Raw genomic sequence first — 18,201 nt, forward strand, 5'->3', positions numbered from 1 at the left:
GGAATTAATCATATTCAGAGTGTTGCAGTACCCTCACCACCATCCATTACCAGAACTTTCCCTTCACCGTAAACAGAAACCCTATACTCATTTTGCATTAACTCCCCACTTCCTCTACCCCTGGAAACCTGTACTCTACTGTCTTTATGAGTCTGCATATTCTGTGATATTTTCTTCAGGGTTAACTGGGGCTAATTTTTAAAAAATATTTTTTATTTATTACTCTCCCACACTCTCCCCCTGTTGTTTGTGCTGTCTGCTTGTTGTGTGCTTGTCTTTCTTTTAGGAGGCACCGGGAACCAAACCTAGGACTTCCCATGTGGGAGGGAGGTGCCCAACGGCTTGAGCCACCTCCATGACTGCTTGTTGTGTCTCTCATTGTTTCCCTGTTGTGCCTCTTCATTGTGTCAGCTTGCTGCATCAGCCCATCGCGGTGACCTGTTGTCTTGCTCTTCTTCAGGAGGCACTGGGAATTAAACCTGGGTCCTCCCATGTGGTAGGTAGGCACCCAATGGCTTGAGCCATATCTGCTTCCCACTGGGGCTAATTTGAACATCCTAAATCTACAACAATCATGTTTGCTTTAATACTAACTTTAATAGCATACATAAACTATGTTTCTACACCTTTATGTTCCCCCACCTTTAAGTAGTTCTTGTCACAAATTACATATTTATACATTATGAGTCCAAAACCACTGATTTATCATAACATTTTATGCATTTGCCTTTTAGATCCTGTTTGGAGTAAAAAGTGGAATTACAAATCAAAATTACATAGTACTTAAGCTTATATTTGCCCATGTCATTTTCTTTACCAGAGGTTTTTTTCTTCATTTTGGTTGCAGTCAATTGCCTAATATTCTATACTTTTCACTTAGAGAACTCCCTTTAGCATTTCTTGGAGGGCTAGTCTAGAAGTGACAAATTCCCTCAGGTTCTGTTTATCCGGGAAGACAGTTTCGTGGAATATAGAATTTTTGGTTGGCAAAATTTTGCTATCAGCATTTTAAATGTCTTCCTATCGCCTTTTTGCATCTGTGGCCTCCGTTGAGAAACAGGCACTTAATCTTATTGAGGCTTCCTTGTATGAGGCACTTGCTTCTCTCTTGTGGCTTTCAGAATAACCTCTTTATCTTTGGCTTTCAACAGTTTGATTATAACATGGTGCAGTGTTGGTCTATTTGGGTTTATCCTGTTTGGAGCTTGCTAAGCATCTTGGATGTGTAAATTCAGATCTTTTGTGAAATCCGGTTAGTTTTCAGCCATTATTTCTTTGAATACTCTCTTTCTTCTCCCTCTGGAGCTCGCACATGCATATAATTTGGTATGCTTGATGGTGTCCCATAGGTCCCTTAAGTTCTGCACACTTGTCTTCATTCTTTCCTTTCTGCTTCTCAGACTAAATGATTTCAATTGTCTTATCTTCCAGTCACCGATTTTTTCTTTTGCCAGCTCCAATCTACTGATGAACCCATGTAGGAAATTTTAAATTTGTTGCTGTGGTCCTCAACTGTTTGGTTCCTTTTCACAATTTCCATCTCTATATGATACTCTGTGTCCATCTGACATTTTCCTGATTTCCTTTAGTTCTTTGTCCATGTTTTCCTTTAGTTCTTTGAGCATATCTAGAACCATTTAAAAAAAAGTCTTTGCTAGAGTATCTCAGTTCTGATCCTCCCCATGGATGGTTTCTAATCTTCTCCTTTGCCTGAGCCATTGCTTTCTGAGTCTTTGTATGTTTAGTAATCTTTTGTTGAAATCTGGATATTTTAATATCTTAAAATGATATTGCTAGAATTTAGACTCTGAGGTGTCTATTTCTTAAGTCTGAATCCATCTAGTGTTATGACAGGGCTTTCCTTGAATACCAAGAGCTTAAAAAAAAAAAAAGGAAAAAAGAAAACACCTTTTCTAGTCTTTGCAGATTGACCTGTACAAATGTTCTCCTTCAGAGCATTTCCATATAATGAGTTTAGAGAATTGTTATAGACCAAAGTGTAAGAGGACCTCTGATTCTTTCTGCCCACGTTTTGTCTTTGGCATGTATGTGTGACCCTTAGACTTTCCATTTAAATGGATACAAACGGCCCTGGCTCCCCTATAAGCTTCCTCACAGTCCTGTGCACTGTACTGTATGTCCTACAGACAGCAATCCACAGCTCCAGGCAGCCACTTAACTGTTCTCCCACAGCACTGTGTAGAAGCTCAGCATGCTGCTTTCTGTACAAAGGGTAAATTCTGGTACACTGAGCTCCTCAGACCAATTCCAGATTGAATGGGCCAAGTACACACAATCCCAGTACGTGCACAAGGATTTCTCTGCTCCCTCTAGAATTAGGACCAGCGATCTGCACTGGGAGCATAGCCAGCTTGCACTAAACTGGTGAGGGGATTGGAAGGGGTGAGCCAGGGTGCTAGCATATCTTAACTTTTAAGTAGCTTTTTTCTTAATTTGGTGTTTGCCCTGTTACTATAATCCCTTCTCTTTTCTGGAACTTTGAAAAAGATGTTTCTGCAAGTTCTTGCTGGTTGTTCAGCTAATGTTGGTATATGAAACCCTTACATGTCTAACTCCATCATCTTTATTTGGGTATTCCTAAATCTTTCAGGAGTCAACAAATCATTTTTATTTTATATTTCTTATTAAACTTAACAGTAAGCAGGGAAGCTAATATAACATAGACTTCAAAAGTAAAATGTGGGAAACGGACTTTGGCCCAGTGGTTAGGGCGTCCATCTACCATATGGGAGGTCCGCGGTTCAAACCCCGGGCCTCCTTGACCTGTGTGGAGCTGGCCATGCGCAGTGCTGATGCGCGCAAGGAGTGCCGTGCCACGCAAGGGTGTCCCCCGCGTGGGGGAGCCCCACGCGCAAGGAGTGCGCCCATGAGGAAAAGCCGCCCAGCGCGAAAAGAAAGAGCAGCCTGCCCAGGAATGGTGCCGCCCACACTTCCCGTGCCGCTGACGACAACAGAAGCGGACAAAGAAACAAGACGCAGCAAATAGACACCAAGAACAGACAACCAGGGGAGGGGGGGAAATTAAATAAATAAATAAATCTTTAAAAAAAAAAAAAAAAAGTAAAATGTATTAATGCAAAAAGAATTGAAAAGACAGAATATTAACTACATATGTTAACCCATAACATTTAAAGTCATTTTTTTTTTTAAGATTTTATTTCTCTCCCATTGTCCCCGAGTTGTCTGCTCTGTGTCCATTCACTGTGTGTTCTTCTGTGTCCACCTGCATTCTTGTCATGTGGCACCAGGAAACTGTGTTGCTTTTTTTGTTGCGTCACCTTGCTGCATCAGCTCTCCATGTGTGTGGTGCCATTCCTGGGCGGGATGCACTTGTTTCACGTGGGGCAGCTCTTCTTGTGGGACATCCCTATGCAGGGGACATCTCTATGTGGCACGGCATTCCTTGCGCGTGGCAGCACTGTGCATGGGCCAGCTCACCACATGGGTCAGGAGCCCTGGGTATCAAACCCTGGACTCTCCATATGGTAGGCAGATGCTCTATCAGTTGAGCCACAACCGCTTCTCCATTTCAGTTTTAAAATACTATACTAGTACAAACACCACTCAGTCATGTTCTAAGTTGCTATACGTGGTATTATTTGCATAAATCCAAGTTTTATCTTTATTTACCAAAATGTGTTTGACTTTTCCCTCTTCCTATCTAGCAAGCAGACATACTTTATCCTTCTCTAATACTGACAAAATGGAAATAACTTTATTTTTACTGATTATAAAAGTGATACATGCTAGTTAAAAATTAGATGACACATAAGAAAGGTTACATGATATCCAACCTAAGAAATTAAACAATGTTAATACTTTAAATTTTTGAGACTTTTTTGAGACTCCTATTGGTGTATGTAATTTTTCCTTTAATTTTTACTGTATATTTTGCCATATAGAATTTACATTTTGTATATCATGTATGAAAATATTTCCTTTAAGATTTCTGGACCTGGTCCCATGCTTAGAAAGGCTTTCCCTACCATAAGAATACATATGTTTTTCCAGCTAATTATGGTTTTTATTTTTCCCATGTAAAAAAGCTAATCTATACAAGATATTTTTTAATATCTTCTGAGATAGGGATCTCTTTTTTTTCTTCCACTAAACAATCAGACAGCCAATCATTTCATACTAATTATCAAATAAGACATTCCTTTCTTACTGATTTTTAAATGTCACCTTTATTATATATGGTCTGGGCTATGTGACACAATAATTGGATTACACAGAAATCTTTCACTATAAAAAGTTTAAAAAAAAAACTTCAAAAAATTACCTCAAAAAAAAAAAATCAAAAGGAACCATGAGGCGGAGTTTCAATTTCACAATAAATAATTTTTCCTGATGTAATTTCATTAATAAAAAATTTAAAAACATATAATTATAAAATAAGTATCAATATCACAGAGGAAATTCAGCCTTTATTCATGAGTATTGAACAAAGCATCTAACTTTTGATCAAGAGTATGAGCCCTTCATTTTCCATTATTTCTTCCCACTAGTAAAGCGTCCTTTTAAATTCTTTTATACATTCTCACAGCTTTGCTACCTATTATGATAAACAAAATACAAAACCACTCAAAGGGAGCAGGTGTATTGCTCAAACCCTGACAATCACTTTGGGACCTTGTTATAAATCAACAGCTTTCTACTAATTATGGGCATGGATTAATCTAAACGCAAATCCAGTTCAAACTTAGAAAACACAAGCTAAAGGAGAAACGCCTGCTCTAAATTCCCCTGCATACAAGGGAATATGTTTTTAGATTCTAATCTATTTTACTGGTCCAGAGGCCTACACTTCTGTTAGCAGCACATTATTTTAATCACTGTAGCCTTACACCAAATTTTGATATGTTGTAGACTTTTATTTTTTTTCCATTAAAAAATTATTGAAGGGAAGCAGCTATGGCTCAATCAGCTGGGCTCCCGTCTTCCACATGGGAGGCACTGGGTTCACATTCCAGGGCCTCCTTGTGAAGACAGGCTTGCCCGCACCCGTGGAGAGCTGACGGTCTGCACCTGTGGAGAGCTGGTGCAGCAAGACGACGCAACAAAGGGAGACAAGCAGACACAGAAGAACATGCAGTGAATGGACACAGAGAGTAGACAGCAAGCAAGCCGCAAGGTGGGGGGGATAAATAAAATTTTAAAAAATAAACCTTTAAAGAAAAAAAATTTGAAGTATATCACTCATACATAAATATATATAAACAATAAGTGTGTAGTAAAAGTTGTGAACTTACAAAACGAACATGCATAACATTATACAGGGACACCATACCTCACCCCATCATCCATACCTTGCATTGCTATGAAACATTTTTAACAAACAATGAAAAAGCTTCCTCAAAATATTACTACTAACCAAAGTATCTAACACTTGGTGCATTTTCCCCCCAACCAAACCTATATATATATATTTAATATCATTCATACATGAACACACATAAACACTAAGTGTATAGTAAAACTTGTGAACTTACAAAACAAACATGCATAACATTATACAGGGGTCCCATGTATCAACCCACCACCAACACCTTGCATTGTTATGAGACATTTGTTACAAACTATGAAAGAATAGGATAAAAAATCTTACTACTAAATATAGTCTAGAACTTACGTTAGGTGTATTTTCGCCCCAACCCACCCTATTATTATTTTTAAAAATATATTTTAAAGATATATTTATTACAAAACAATCATGCACCCTGTAGAATTCCCATAAAACACCACTTCACCAACATACGATACTGCGATGGAACATTTGTACAGATTATGAGATAATATCATTAGACTATTACCACTAACCATGGTCCATAGCACATTTGGCACATTTTTTCCATACTCTCCCATTACCAACACAGTACATCTTTGGCAAAGATACATGAATATTACAGTATTGCTGTTAACCACAGTCCATAATTCACTCCAGTTGTATTTTTCCCATACTTCTACACATTCCCACCACCCTGCAATAGTGACGTACATCTGCTCTAGCTCACAGAAAAACACTCTTGCATCTGTACCATCAACTACAATTCTCATCTGTGTTCACTATGTTATTCAGTCCTGGTTACTCTCTAGCTTTCTTTCAACTGACATTTACATTCCTCGACTACTCTTTCCAACCACATTCCCATTTATAAACCAGCTGTTATTCATTGTATTAGTCGGCCAAAGGGGTGCTGATGCAAAATACCAGAAATTGATTGGTTTTTATAAAGGGTATTTATTTGGGTTGGAACTTACAGAACTTACCAGGCCATAAGCATAAGTTATTTAGCTCACCAAAGTCTATTTTCACATGTTGGAGCAAGATGGCTGCCAATGGCTGCCAGGGTTCAGGCTTCCCGGGTTCCTCTGGGCTCAGCTCCTCTGTTTCATCCAAAAGGTCAGCTGTAGACTATGAGGCTCTCTAGACTTTCCCTTGCTCCACAAAGTCAGCTGTAGACTATCAGGTGAACGGCTATGTCTCTCTCCCTGGAGTTTCTGCTGTCTCTATTCCTCTGCATTCTTCTGGCTCAGGTCCTCTCTTCCAGGGGCTTGCTTCTGTTTCCTCTGTGAGCTTACTTCAGCATCAAACTCCAACATCAGAAACCCCCAATTCTGTCATTTGCCATGCCTTTTATCTATGAGTCCCCACCCACCAAAGGGTGGGGACTCAATGCCCTAATGACATAGCCCAATCACGCCCAGGTACAAACCAGATTACAAACATAATCCAATATCTATTTTTGGAATTCATAACCATATCAAACTGCTATACTCACTATTATGTGTTACCATCAATTCTATAACTACACTTTTACAGTAAAGTTAATTAAAACTTCTACATACATTAAGCATCAATAGTCCTTCTCAGTTCTCCTCTTATCTCCTTTAAGAATCCATCTACCACCAGGTCTTGAATGTATTTTCCTCTATTTTCTTCTAAAAGCTTTATGGTTCTTGTTTTTCTATTTAGGTCTTTGTTCCATTTTGAGTTAATTTTTGTATAAGGTGTGAGATAGGGGTCCTCTTTCCTTCTTTTGGCTATGGATAGCCAGTTCTCCCAGAACCATTTGTTGAATGGACTGTTCTGGCTGAGCTGGATGAGTGTGACAGGCTAGTCAAAAATCACTTGAGGGGAAGCAGACTTGGCCCAATGGATAGGGCGTCTGCCTACCACATGGGAGGTCCAAGGTTCAAACCCTGGGCCTCCTTGACCCGTGTGGAGCTGGCCCATGCACACTGCTGATGCACGCAAGGAGTGCCCTGCCACGCAGGGGTGTCCCGCACGTAGGGGAGCCCCATGCGCAAGGAGTGTGCCCTGTAAGGAGAGCCGCCCAGCGTGAAAGAAAGTGCAGCCTGCCCAAGAATGGTGCTGCACACATGGAGAGCTGACATAGCAAGATGATGCAACAAAAAGAAACACAGATTCCTGGTGCTGCTGATAAGGACAGAAGCAGCCACAGAAGAACACACAGTGAATGGACACATAGAGCAGACAACTGAGGGGGAGGGAAAATAAATAAAAAATAAATCTTAAAAAAAAAAAATCACTTGACCACAGATGTGAGGGTCTGTTTCTGAACCATCAATTCAGTTCCATTGTTCCATGTATCTATTTTTAAGCTAGTACCATGCATTTTTACCACTGTAGCTAGATAATATAGTCCAGAAGTGAGAGTCCTCCAACTTTGCTCTTCCTTTTGATGTTTTTGGCTATTCGGGATCCCTTACCCTTCCAAATAAATTTGATAATAATTGTGTTTTCTATTTGTTTAAAAAGCGCTGGTGGAATTTTTATTGAGATTGCATTGAATCTCTTTTATCAATTTGGGTAGAACTGACATCTTAATGATATTTAGTCTTCCAATCTAGGAACATGGAATGTTCTTCCAATTACTTAGGTCTTTTTAAATTTCTTTTAACGATGCATTGTAGTTTTCTGAATGCAAGTGCTTTATATCCTTGGTTAAGTTTATTCCTAATTATTTGATTCTTTTAGTTGTTATTGTAAATGGAGTTTTCTTCCTGACTTCCTCCTCAGATTGCATATTACTAGTGTCTTTTTGGTTACTGCATGCATGGTATATCTTTTTCCAGACATTTGCTTTCAATCTATTAGTATCTTTGGGTCTAAGGTGAGTTTTTTGCAGACAGCATATAGATGGCTCATATTTTCTTATCCATTCTGCCAGTCTGTATCTTTTGATTGGGGTGATTAATCCATTAACATGCAATGTTACTACTGTAAAGACAGTTCTTATCTCACCTGTTTTGATCTTTGGGTTTTATCTGTCATATTTTATTTTCACCACTCTTTTGAGACTTTTAGTTACATTTACTGGTTAATCTTCATTTCAAGACTCTCTTCCAAGCCTCTCTCTCCTGTCTTTTCTTTTCAGATGGTAGCACACCCTTTAGTATTTCCTGCAAAGTTGGTCTCTTGGTTTCAAACTCCTTCAGTTTCTGTTTTTTTCTGTGAATATTATAAACTTGCCATCATTTTTGAAAGACAATCTTGCTGGATATTAAGATTCTTGCCTGGAAGTTTTTCTCTTGCAGTATCTTAAAATACACCATTGTCTTCTTGCCTCCATGGTTTCTGATGAGAAATTGGCACTTAAAACTTATTGGGTATCCCTTATATGTTATGCATTACTTTTCTCTTGCTGCTCTCAGAATATTTTCTTTGTCCTTGGCATTGGACATTCTGAAAGTATGTGTCTCGGAGTTGGTCTATTCAGATTTATTTAGATGGGAGTATGTTGTGCTTCTTGGACATGAATATCTATGTACTTCAACAGGGTTGGGAATTTTCCTACCATTATTTCTTCAAATATTCCTTCTGCCCCTTTCCCCTTAATTTCTTCTGAGATACTCTTGACATATGTTTGCACATCTCTTGCTGTCCTTTAGTTCCCTGAGACTTTGTTCAATTTTTCCATTCTTTTCTTCATCTATTCTTTTCTATGCTCACTTTTTTTTTTTAAAGATTTATTTATTTATTTAATTTCCCCCCCTCCCCTGGTTGTCTGTTCTTGGTGTCTATTTGCTGCGTCTTGTTTCTTTGTCCGCTTCTGTTGTCGTCAGCGGCACGGGAAGTGTGGGCGGCGCCATTCCTGGGCAGGCTGCTCTTTCTTTTCCCGCTGGGCGGCTTTCCTCACGGGCACACTCCTTGCGCGTGGGGCTTCCCCACGCGGGGGACACCCTTGCGTGGCATGGCACTCCTTGCGCGCATCAGCACTGCGCATGGCCAGCTCCACACGGGTCAAGGAGGCCCGGGGTTTGAACCGCGGATCTCCCATGTGGTAGACGGACGCCCTAACCACTGGGCCAAAGTCCGTTTCCCTCTATGCTCACTTTTTGAGGCCATGTCTTCAACTTACCAATCCTTTTTCTACCTCCTCAAATCTGCTGTTATATGGTTCCAGTGTACTTTAAAAAAAAAGATTATTTATTTCTCCCCCCTCCTTCCACTGTCTGCTCTCTGTGTCCATTCACTGTGTATTCTTCTGTGTCTGCTTGTATTCTCATTAGGTGGCTCTGGGAACTGATCCTGGGACCTTCCCGGGTGGGAAAGAGGTGCTCATTCTCTTGCACCACCTCAGCTCCCTGGTCTGCTGCATCTCTTATTAACTCTCCTCTGTGTCTCTTTTTGTTGCATCATCTTGCTGTGCCAGCTCTCCGCATGGGCCAGCACTCCATGCAGGCCAGCACCCTGTGTGGCCAGTTGACCACAGGGGCCAACTTGACTTCACCAGAAGGCCCTGGGTATCGAACCCTGGACCTCCTATATGGTAGATGGGAGCCCAATTGCTTGAGCCACATTTGCTTCCCTCAGTGATTTTTTAATTTCATTCATTGCACCTTTCATTCCCGTAAGATCTGCTATTTTTCTATGTATGCTTTCAAATTCTTCTTTGTGCTCATTCAATGTCTTCTTAATATTTTTTTTTCTCTCCCCTTACCCCCCCAGCTGTCTGCTCTGTGTCCACTTGGTGTGTTCTTCTGTGATCACTTCTATCCTTATCAGTGGCACCAGGAATCTGTATTTCTTTTTGTTGCGTCATCTTGCTGTGTCAGCTCTCCATGTGTGCAGTGCCATTCTTGGGCAGGCTGCACTTTCTTTCGCTCTGGGCGGCTCTCCTTATGGGGCGCACTCCTTGTGCGTGCGGCTCCCCTACGCAGGGGACACCCCTGCATGGCACGGCACTCCTTGAGTGCATCAGCAGTGTCCTATCTATTGGGTCAAGTCCACTTCCCAGAAGACTCAGTATTATGAAGATATCATTTCTATCAAAATTTCAATTTTTTTGACTGCAATAAATATTCTGTCTGGATTTGGCAAAGGTCAACTTAATAACTGATTTCAAATCTGATTTATAAGAATAATTGCATAAAAATAGTCAAATTTTTTAAGAAGAAGAATAAGGAACAACCAGCAAGACGGCAGCAGAACACGGAGCTCCAATAGTCATCTCATCCTACAGGGCAGTTAGTAATCACCCAGAGCTATCTAAAGCACCTATTTGGGGGCTCCAGGAGACCAGAAGAGCATCCTGCAAACATCCTTGAAAGAATGGAAGGAGGAGACTGCCCATCTGCAGTGAAGATTCATGAGTAGAGCACTCCATGGCACAAACCGTATAGGGAGCTATTTCATGGCTGAAATTGAAAGCTCCATTTCCCAAAAAAGGGGTGGGTGGGGTGGGGGAACAGACGGTTGAGCACCAACTTCAGCTACTGGTTAGTAAATTCAGCAGGCTAAAGTATAATCCTGAGAACAGCTAAAGTTTGAACCTGTCCAAGTCAGAAAGAGGCTGGTAGCCACCATTTTAATTCTGGCAGGGAGGAAGGTAGCAGGACCTGCACCAGCCTCTCAGCTGCCAGTCTGAATAGTTGGAAACCTACCTGGATAACTGTGGTCATTTTGGACCCCTACAGCATAGATACCTGCCCACACTTGGCATCCCCATCCCAGGCAGGGAAGAAATGGGTGTGAAGCTTCATCAGTCTCTCTGGGCAACTACAGATAGTGTTAGCCTGCACACGGATTATTTCACATGGCTTTGGCTCTGTCCCTACCTTTTCCTGGCAAAGGAGAGAAGTGGGAGAAGCTTCATCAGTCCCTGGGGCAATGTGGGCAGCTTGAGCCTCCCCAGCCTATAGCACCATCTACATCCTTCGCTCCTACTACACAACCAGCTAGGAAAAGGCAAGAAAGCCTAAACTAGAGAAACTGTACCAGAATAAATACATCTAGTAAGCCAGATGCCAGGACACTAACAAAAAATTACAATCCATATCAAGGAACAAGAAGATATGGCCCAGTTAAAGGAACAGGATAAGCCTCAAGGTGACAGAAAAGAATAGAGACAACTAATCATACATGTTCAGATGAATCTCCTTAATAAATTCAATGAGATGGCTGAAGAGATTAGAATATTAAGGGAAACAGACTTGGCCCAATGGTTAGGGCATCCATCTACCACATGGGAGGTCCGCGGTTCAAACTCCGGGCCTCCTTGACCTGTGTGGAGCTGGCCCATGTGCAGTGCTGACATGTGCAAGGAGTGCCATGCCACGCAGGGGTGTCCCCCGCATAGGGGAGCCCCACGCATAAGAAGTGCGCCCCATAAGGAGAGCGGCCCAGCGCAAAATAAAGTGCAGCCTGCCCAAGAATGGCACCACACACACGGAGAGCTCACACAAGATGATGCAACAAAAAGAAACACAGATTCCCAGTGCTGCTGCTAAGGATAGAAGCAGTCCCAGAAGAACACAAAGCAAATGGACAGAGAGAGCAGGCAACTGGTGGGTGGGGGGGAGAGAAATAAATAGATAAATCTTTAAAATATATATATATATATTGAGTCTTCCTATCCAAGGACACGATGTCTCCCTTCGCTCCATCTACCGAAGTTTTACTTTTCAGTAAAGGTCTATAGCACTACTCACATAAGACTGAAACATTTTTTATTATGTTTATTCTAAGGAAGTTTGTAATTCTTTTAATAGACTTTTTCCACATCACATTTTCTTTTTCTTCCCCTTCCTCCCCACCACACATTCTCTTGGGCAATGTAAAAGAGACTGATTATTCTCTATCTATCTTGCAATTGACTTCTTTTCAGCAGATTCTCTTGGTTTTTAATGACAATCATATCTTACTAATACAGTTATTTGTCTCTTCCTTTTTGGTATTTAAAATACATTAAAACATCTAGGAAAATGCTTAGTAAATCGGTGTAAGCTGAAAGACAATCTTGCTTTTCTCCTGATTTAAAGCAGATGTCTTAGGAAGCAGATGTGGCTCAAGTGATTGAACTCCTGTGCAAGGTGGTTGGTTCAATTCCCCGTGCCTCCTGGAGAAGATGAGCAAGATAGTGAGCTGGCGCGAAGGGCAGGCGCGGCGAGCAGATGCAATAAGGAGACACAAAGAGGAAAGACAATAAGAGACACAATAAAGCAGGGAGCTGAGGTGGCTCAAGTGAATGACCGCCTCTCTCCCACATGGGAGACCCCAAGTTTGGTTCTCAGTGCCTCCTAAAGAGAAGACGAGCACACAGGGAATGGACACAGAGAGTAGACAGCAAGCGCAAACAATGAAAGGAGGAGTAATAAATTAAAAAATCAATCTTAAAAAAAAAAAGCAGCTGCTTTTGTGTTTTATGTAAGGTAAAATGTTTGCTTCTTTTAAAAAGTAATAAAGATATTTCCTTCTATGTTAGTTTTGTTTGTACAAATGGCTACAAATAAAATATTCTATATAATATTGTTTGGTTTCTATGGATTAGAGCATATGGATTTTCAACCTATTAATGTAATGAATTATAGTTGAACTATAATACATTAACAGACTTCTTATTGTAGGCTATCCTTGCAGAACTGGGAGAAGTCATGTGATATCAGTCTTTAAATATACGGCTGGAGTGATAAATGATCTACCTAGATAGGCCAGTATCAACAATTCTCAAAAAATAAAAATAAAAAAAAATGCAATACTCAATACTGGGCATTGGTTTGTCAGATACCATGAAAAAGACTTCTCTGTCCCAAAATCAATGGTGTTATATATAACTATGTAATACAGAGCTCAATGGACTATGGCCTGAGGGCCAAATCTGGTCTGCTGCCTGTTTTTCTAAATAAAGTTTTACTGAAAAACAGCTGTGCCCCTCAGTTTACATGTTGTTTATGGCTCCTTTCACACTATAAGAGCAGAGAAGCCTAGAATATTCACTATCTGGTCCTGTACAGAAAAAGTTTGTAGATATATATAATACATTAAAAAGTTTCTTAACTGCAGAATGTCTCAAGACCTTCAAGATACTACTAAATAAACTTGGAAAGTTCATTGTACCATATTACATATTTATGTATTTGGTTTATAATAGACCATCCTACTGGTCCAGGACACACTTAGGTGCTTTCTACTCAGTTTTTCTTTCCTTCTTCAACCTTAAGAATGTTTTTTAATTTAAAAATTTAAAAATATTATTATGGTTACACATATATAACATCAAGTTTATATTTTTAACCATTTTTATTTACACACAATTCAGTGGTATTAATTACATTCACATTTGTGTGCTACCATCACCCTTTTTAAAAAAACAGCGTAAGAAATAATTCACATATACAAGTCACACATTTAAGTGTATAATTCAATGGTTTTTGTTGTTGTTGTTGTCTTTATTTTTTTAATATTACATTCAAAAAATGAGGTCCCCATATACCCCCCACCCTCAATGATTTTTAATATATTCATTGAGTTGTGCAACCACCACACAATTTTAGTCCATTTTATCAACCCCAAAAGGAATCCTATCCCCATTTTTCTGCTTCCTCATCCATAGTCCTGGACAACCCCTAACCTACCTTCTGTCTCTGTAGATTTGCCTATGCTAGACATTTCTTATAAATGGAATCATACAATATGTGGTCTTTTATATCTAGCTTCTTTTACTTATATACCATATAATTTCTATGTACAGGGTATATTAATATTCATCCCTTTTTATTGCTAAATAATATTTCATTGTATGTATGTACCACATTATTTTTATCCATTCATTAGTTGATAGATATATGGATTGTTTCCATCTTTTGGCTATTATAAATAATGCTGCAATGAATGTTCGTGTTCAAGTTTCTGTATGAACATACTTTTTTTTCTTTTTTTGAGGTACCAGGGGCTGGGGATTGAACCCAGAAGCTAGAACGTAGAAAGCTGGTGCTCAACCACTAAGCTATATCAGCTTCCCTGAGTTGGTTTTTTTGTTTATTTTGCTTGTTGTTTTTGTTTTTCAGGAAGCATTGGGAACTTAACCCAGGACCTCCAATGTGGGAGGTGGGCACTCAACTCTTTGAGCCACATCTGCTCCCTGAATGTACATTTTCAATCCTCTCGGGTATATGTGCACAGAATTGTTGTGTCAAATGGGAATTTTATGTTTAACATTTTGAGAAATGGCCAGACTATTTTTCAAAGTGGCTGTACCATTTTATATTCCCACCAACGATTTATGAAGGTTCCTATTTCTATCATTGGCATTCTTGCCAACACTTGTTTTTTCCTTCCGTTTTCAAACAAGACATCCTAGCAGGTGTGAAGTGGTATCTCATTGTAGGTGTGTGATTTGCACTTCCCTAATGACTAAAGATGTGAGCAACTTTCATGTGCTTATTGGCCATTTGTATAACTTTTATATCATCTCTTTGGAGAAATGTCTATTTGGACCCTTTGTCCAATTTTTAAATTGGGTTACCTTTTTATTGTTGAGTTATAAGAGTTCTTAATGTATTCTGTATACAAGTCCTTCTGCACCCTTTACACTTTACCTATATACTGAGGGTTCATTTTTACCTCAGTTGGTTCTACTGGTGGTTACAGTGGGTTGCTGTCAAGTCAGGAAATATTCTTATTATGTTATAGAAATGGATGGCTTGGAGTTTTAAACTAACTTTTTACTGACCTTAGGGAAAGCTCTGCAATTTTTATTCATGGATAAATTTGATCTCATTTTCATTATTATACTGTCTTTAGAGCACAAAATTTATAGGGTTCCATGGCTGTCCTGTTACTTTAATTACACATTCGAAGGTCGATACAGCCCTCCTTTAAATAATCAGTCCTATGATAAATTTAGCAACTTTAATGTCTTTATTAATATCCTCTGATCAGAAGTAAGGTTGAAAACATATATTTTTACTATTATTAGTTACTACAGTTTTTACTTGGCAACAATTTTCCATCTAGTTAGTATGCTTTAATTTTTAAATATTACTTTTCACTTATTGTGTATTTACTTAATATACATATAGTAACGTGCTGCATAAACATCATCTTACTTCGTTTTCATCACCTTATGGGGTGGGTATTATTATCTCCATTTTATAGATTAGTAATCTTAGGCTCAGGAATCAGGTCTGACTTCACTGCCTGAGCTTTTAACCTCTGCAACTCTGCCTCAAAGGGGTGGAGGAAATAGATGTTATCATTTTGTGTTTTCAAAAACTCATGAACAAATGCAACTCCATGTAATCAGCTGTTCAAACAATGGACTAGGAGTCAAGAAAACTTCTCTATTCACAGAACTATAGCTGACCAGCTAAACAAGCTCAGGCAGACTTCCCTAAGCTTCTTTTTTCATAACAGCATTCATAAAAGTTAAGAAATTAAATACAAAGGAGTGCACCCATGAGGAAAGCTGCCCAGCGCGAAAGAAAGTGCAGCCTGCCCAGGAATGGCGCCGCCCACACTTCCCATGCCGCTGACGACAACAGAAGCGGACAAAGAAACAAGACGCAGCAAATAGACACCAAGAACAGACAACCAGCGGAGGGGGGGGAATTAAATAAATAAATAAATCTTTAAAAAAAAAAGAAATTAAATACAAACCTTCCAACTTGATATGTAGGGACTGCTGTAGTTCCAAATCTTTGCATTCCATAGTAGTTAATAAATCCAATCTCTCTGAGAGAGTTCATGGCTTGTTGCACTTGGCCATCAGTTCCTGATATATTTCTGTATGGGAACAAATTATCCAGAGGAATAAATAGTCAAACACATTCAGAGATATGTATCATAAACGATTCTGATCCGGCTTCATGTCCCTCTCCTTCCTCCCCTGCAGCTATCTTTGGACCTCTTCAGGCTCTTCCTCTTACAGCATTTGAGAGAGAAGGCATATTTTCAAAGGTTGTGCTGTTCCAGAGGATGAGGGCCTCAGTACAAATGTTAGGAAGCACGTGCTCTCTTAGCCCTACCAGGCCCTGCTCTGCCTTCCCTAGCTGCCAAGCCAGTTAGTACCAGCTAAACTGTCCCCAACTGTCATCAATAGACCCAAGGTGACCTGCAAGGCCCTCAGGCCCTCAGGCCCTCAGAGGTCTGCATTCCCACCCGCATTTCTTTACCTGAGCACCACAGTGAAGTGATTCCCTTGAAGCTCTCCCAATTTCAGAGGGTTTTTCTGATAGCTGAAATTGCCTAGCTTAAAGTTCATCAAACACTTGTTCAAGTGGGCAAGTCGTTGCGCAGTTATTCTAAAAAACAATAGCAATAACAAAACATTTAAAAAAGCAGAAAGAGGATCATGAAATACTGATTAAGGATATCTTACTACAAGTCAAGGATATCTTACTACAGCGAACGGGAGCCTCAAACAATACTAAACCGAAGCTATGCCCCTGAAAAAGAAAAGCACCACCTCCACAGCATACTGCTGCGGAGCACTGGCATTTTCCTCCACCTTAATACTGCCTGCTCTGGAATGATATAACCTGGACCACACTTTGGATACTTAAAGCCTCATGTTATTTGTGTACTGGTGAGTAATAAAAACAACAATGTTCATAGAATTTTCTACAAACTACTTCCACTCTTTTTAGGGGGGAAGGATAATTCTAATTAACTGAAAAGAATGTAACCAAGTATTAAAAAAAAGTTGGGGGAAGCAGACTTGGCCCAATGGTTAGGGAGTCTGCCTACCACATGGGAGGTCCGCGGTTCAAACCCCGGGCCTCCTTGACCCGTGTGGAGTTGGTCCATGCGCAGTGCTGATGTGTGCAAGGAGTGCCCTGCCACGCAGGGGTGTCCCCCGCGTAGGGGAACCCCATGCGCAAGCAGTGTGCCCTGTAAGGAGAGCCGCCCAACAAAAGAAAGTGCAGCCTGCCCAGGAATGGTGCCGCACACACAGAGGGCTGACACAAGGTGATGCAACAAAAAGAAACACAGATGCCTGATGCCGCTGATAAGGATAGGCACGGTTGCAGAAGAACACACAGCAAATGGACACAGAGAGCAGACATACTGGTGGGTGGAAGGGGAGAGAAATTTAAAAATAAATAAATAAATCTTTTAAGAAAAAGTTGGGGGAATAAGCGTAGCTCAAACGGTTGAGTGCCTGCTTCCCATGTACAAAGTCCTGGGTTTAATCCCTAGTATCTCTTAAAAAAAAAAAAGGTTGGCCATATTTTTGTCTATCAGAAAAAAACACTGTACACTCCTTACAGAAAATACTCCTTAAAGAAAAGTAGAGAAAAGAAAAAGCCTCATAGTTCTGTCATCTGAAGAAAGTCTGTTAAACCTAAGTTTACATTTTATTATTTTAACATATTCAAAATATTTATCTATAGTTAGAATCCTACCATGAATTCATACCCTGCTGCTGTCCTTTCACTTATATATTTCCTATGTTATTATAAACTTTTTATAAGCATTATTTCCTTAAGTTCCTGAATAGGTAATATATGTAGAAAAACAAATACAGTACTGAAAATCCTTTGTCCTACCCTATCCTACAGTGTCCCTCCCACTGGCAGCCACTTTTACTAGTTCTTCGTATCTCCTTCCAGAAGCACTTTCTATATATAAGCTCATGTATGTATCTAGTAACCCTTCTCTGTTTGTAACTTTCTCCCTTCTCTTTGAAGTTGCTTTTATACATATATAGGTATGTATTAATATGTATGTATATGTTATATATACAGAAAAGTGTACGAAATCTTATGTAAGTATTCAGTTTGACGAATTTTCACAAAGTTCTATGAACTAAGCATCCAGATTCTCCCATTTTAAAAACAAAATTTGGTACACTATAACTTGTTCAGCGCCATGATTTTTTTCACTTAAAATGTCTATTAGAGATTTGCCTTATTCATTAGTACTTCTAAAGC

At 39.7% G+C, this 18,201-nt stretch overlaps 1 protein-coding gene across 1 annotated transcript in view; it reads right to left on the bottom strand.

Moving 5' to 3' along the window:
• The window catches only part of PUS7 (pseudouridine synthase 7), an 80,066-nt gene that overhangs the window by 19,974 nt on the left and 41,891 nt on the right, over positions 1-18,201 (bottom strand). The window contains exons 8-9 of the mRNA XM_004448805.4: positions 16,441-16,569; positions 15,926-16,051 (exon numbers count right to left, since the gene is read on the bottom strand). Of these exons, the coding sequence (XP_004448862.2) occupies positions 15,926-16,051; positions 16,441-16,569 (255 nt within the window). The remainder of the gene's footprint in view (positions 1-15,925; positions 16,052-16,440; positions 16,570-18,201) is intronic.

The sequence above is a fragment of the Dasypus novemcinctus genome, chromosome 5 (genome assembly GCF_030445035.2).
Source record: "Dasypus novemcinctus isolate mDasNov1 chromosome 5, mDasNov1.1.hap2, whole genome shotgun sequence".
Taxonomy (NCBI): Eukaryota; Metazoa; Chordata; class Mammalia; order Cingulata; family Dasypodidae; genus Dasypus; species Dasypus novemcinctus.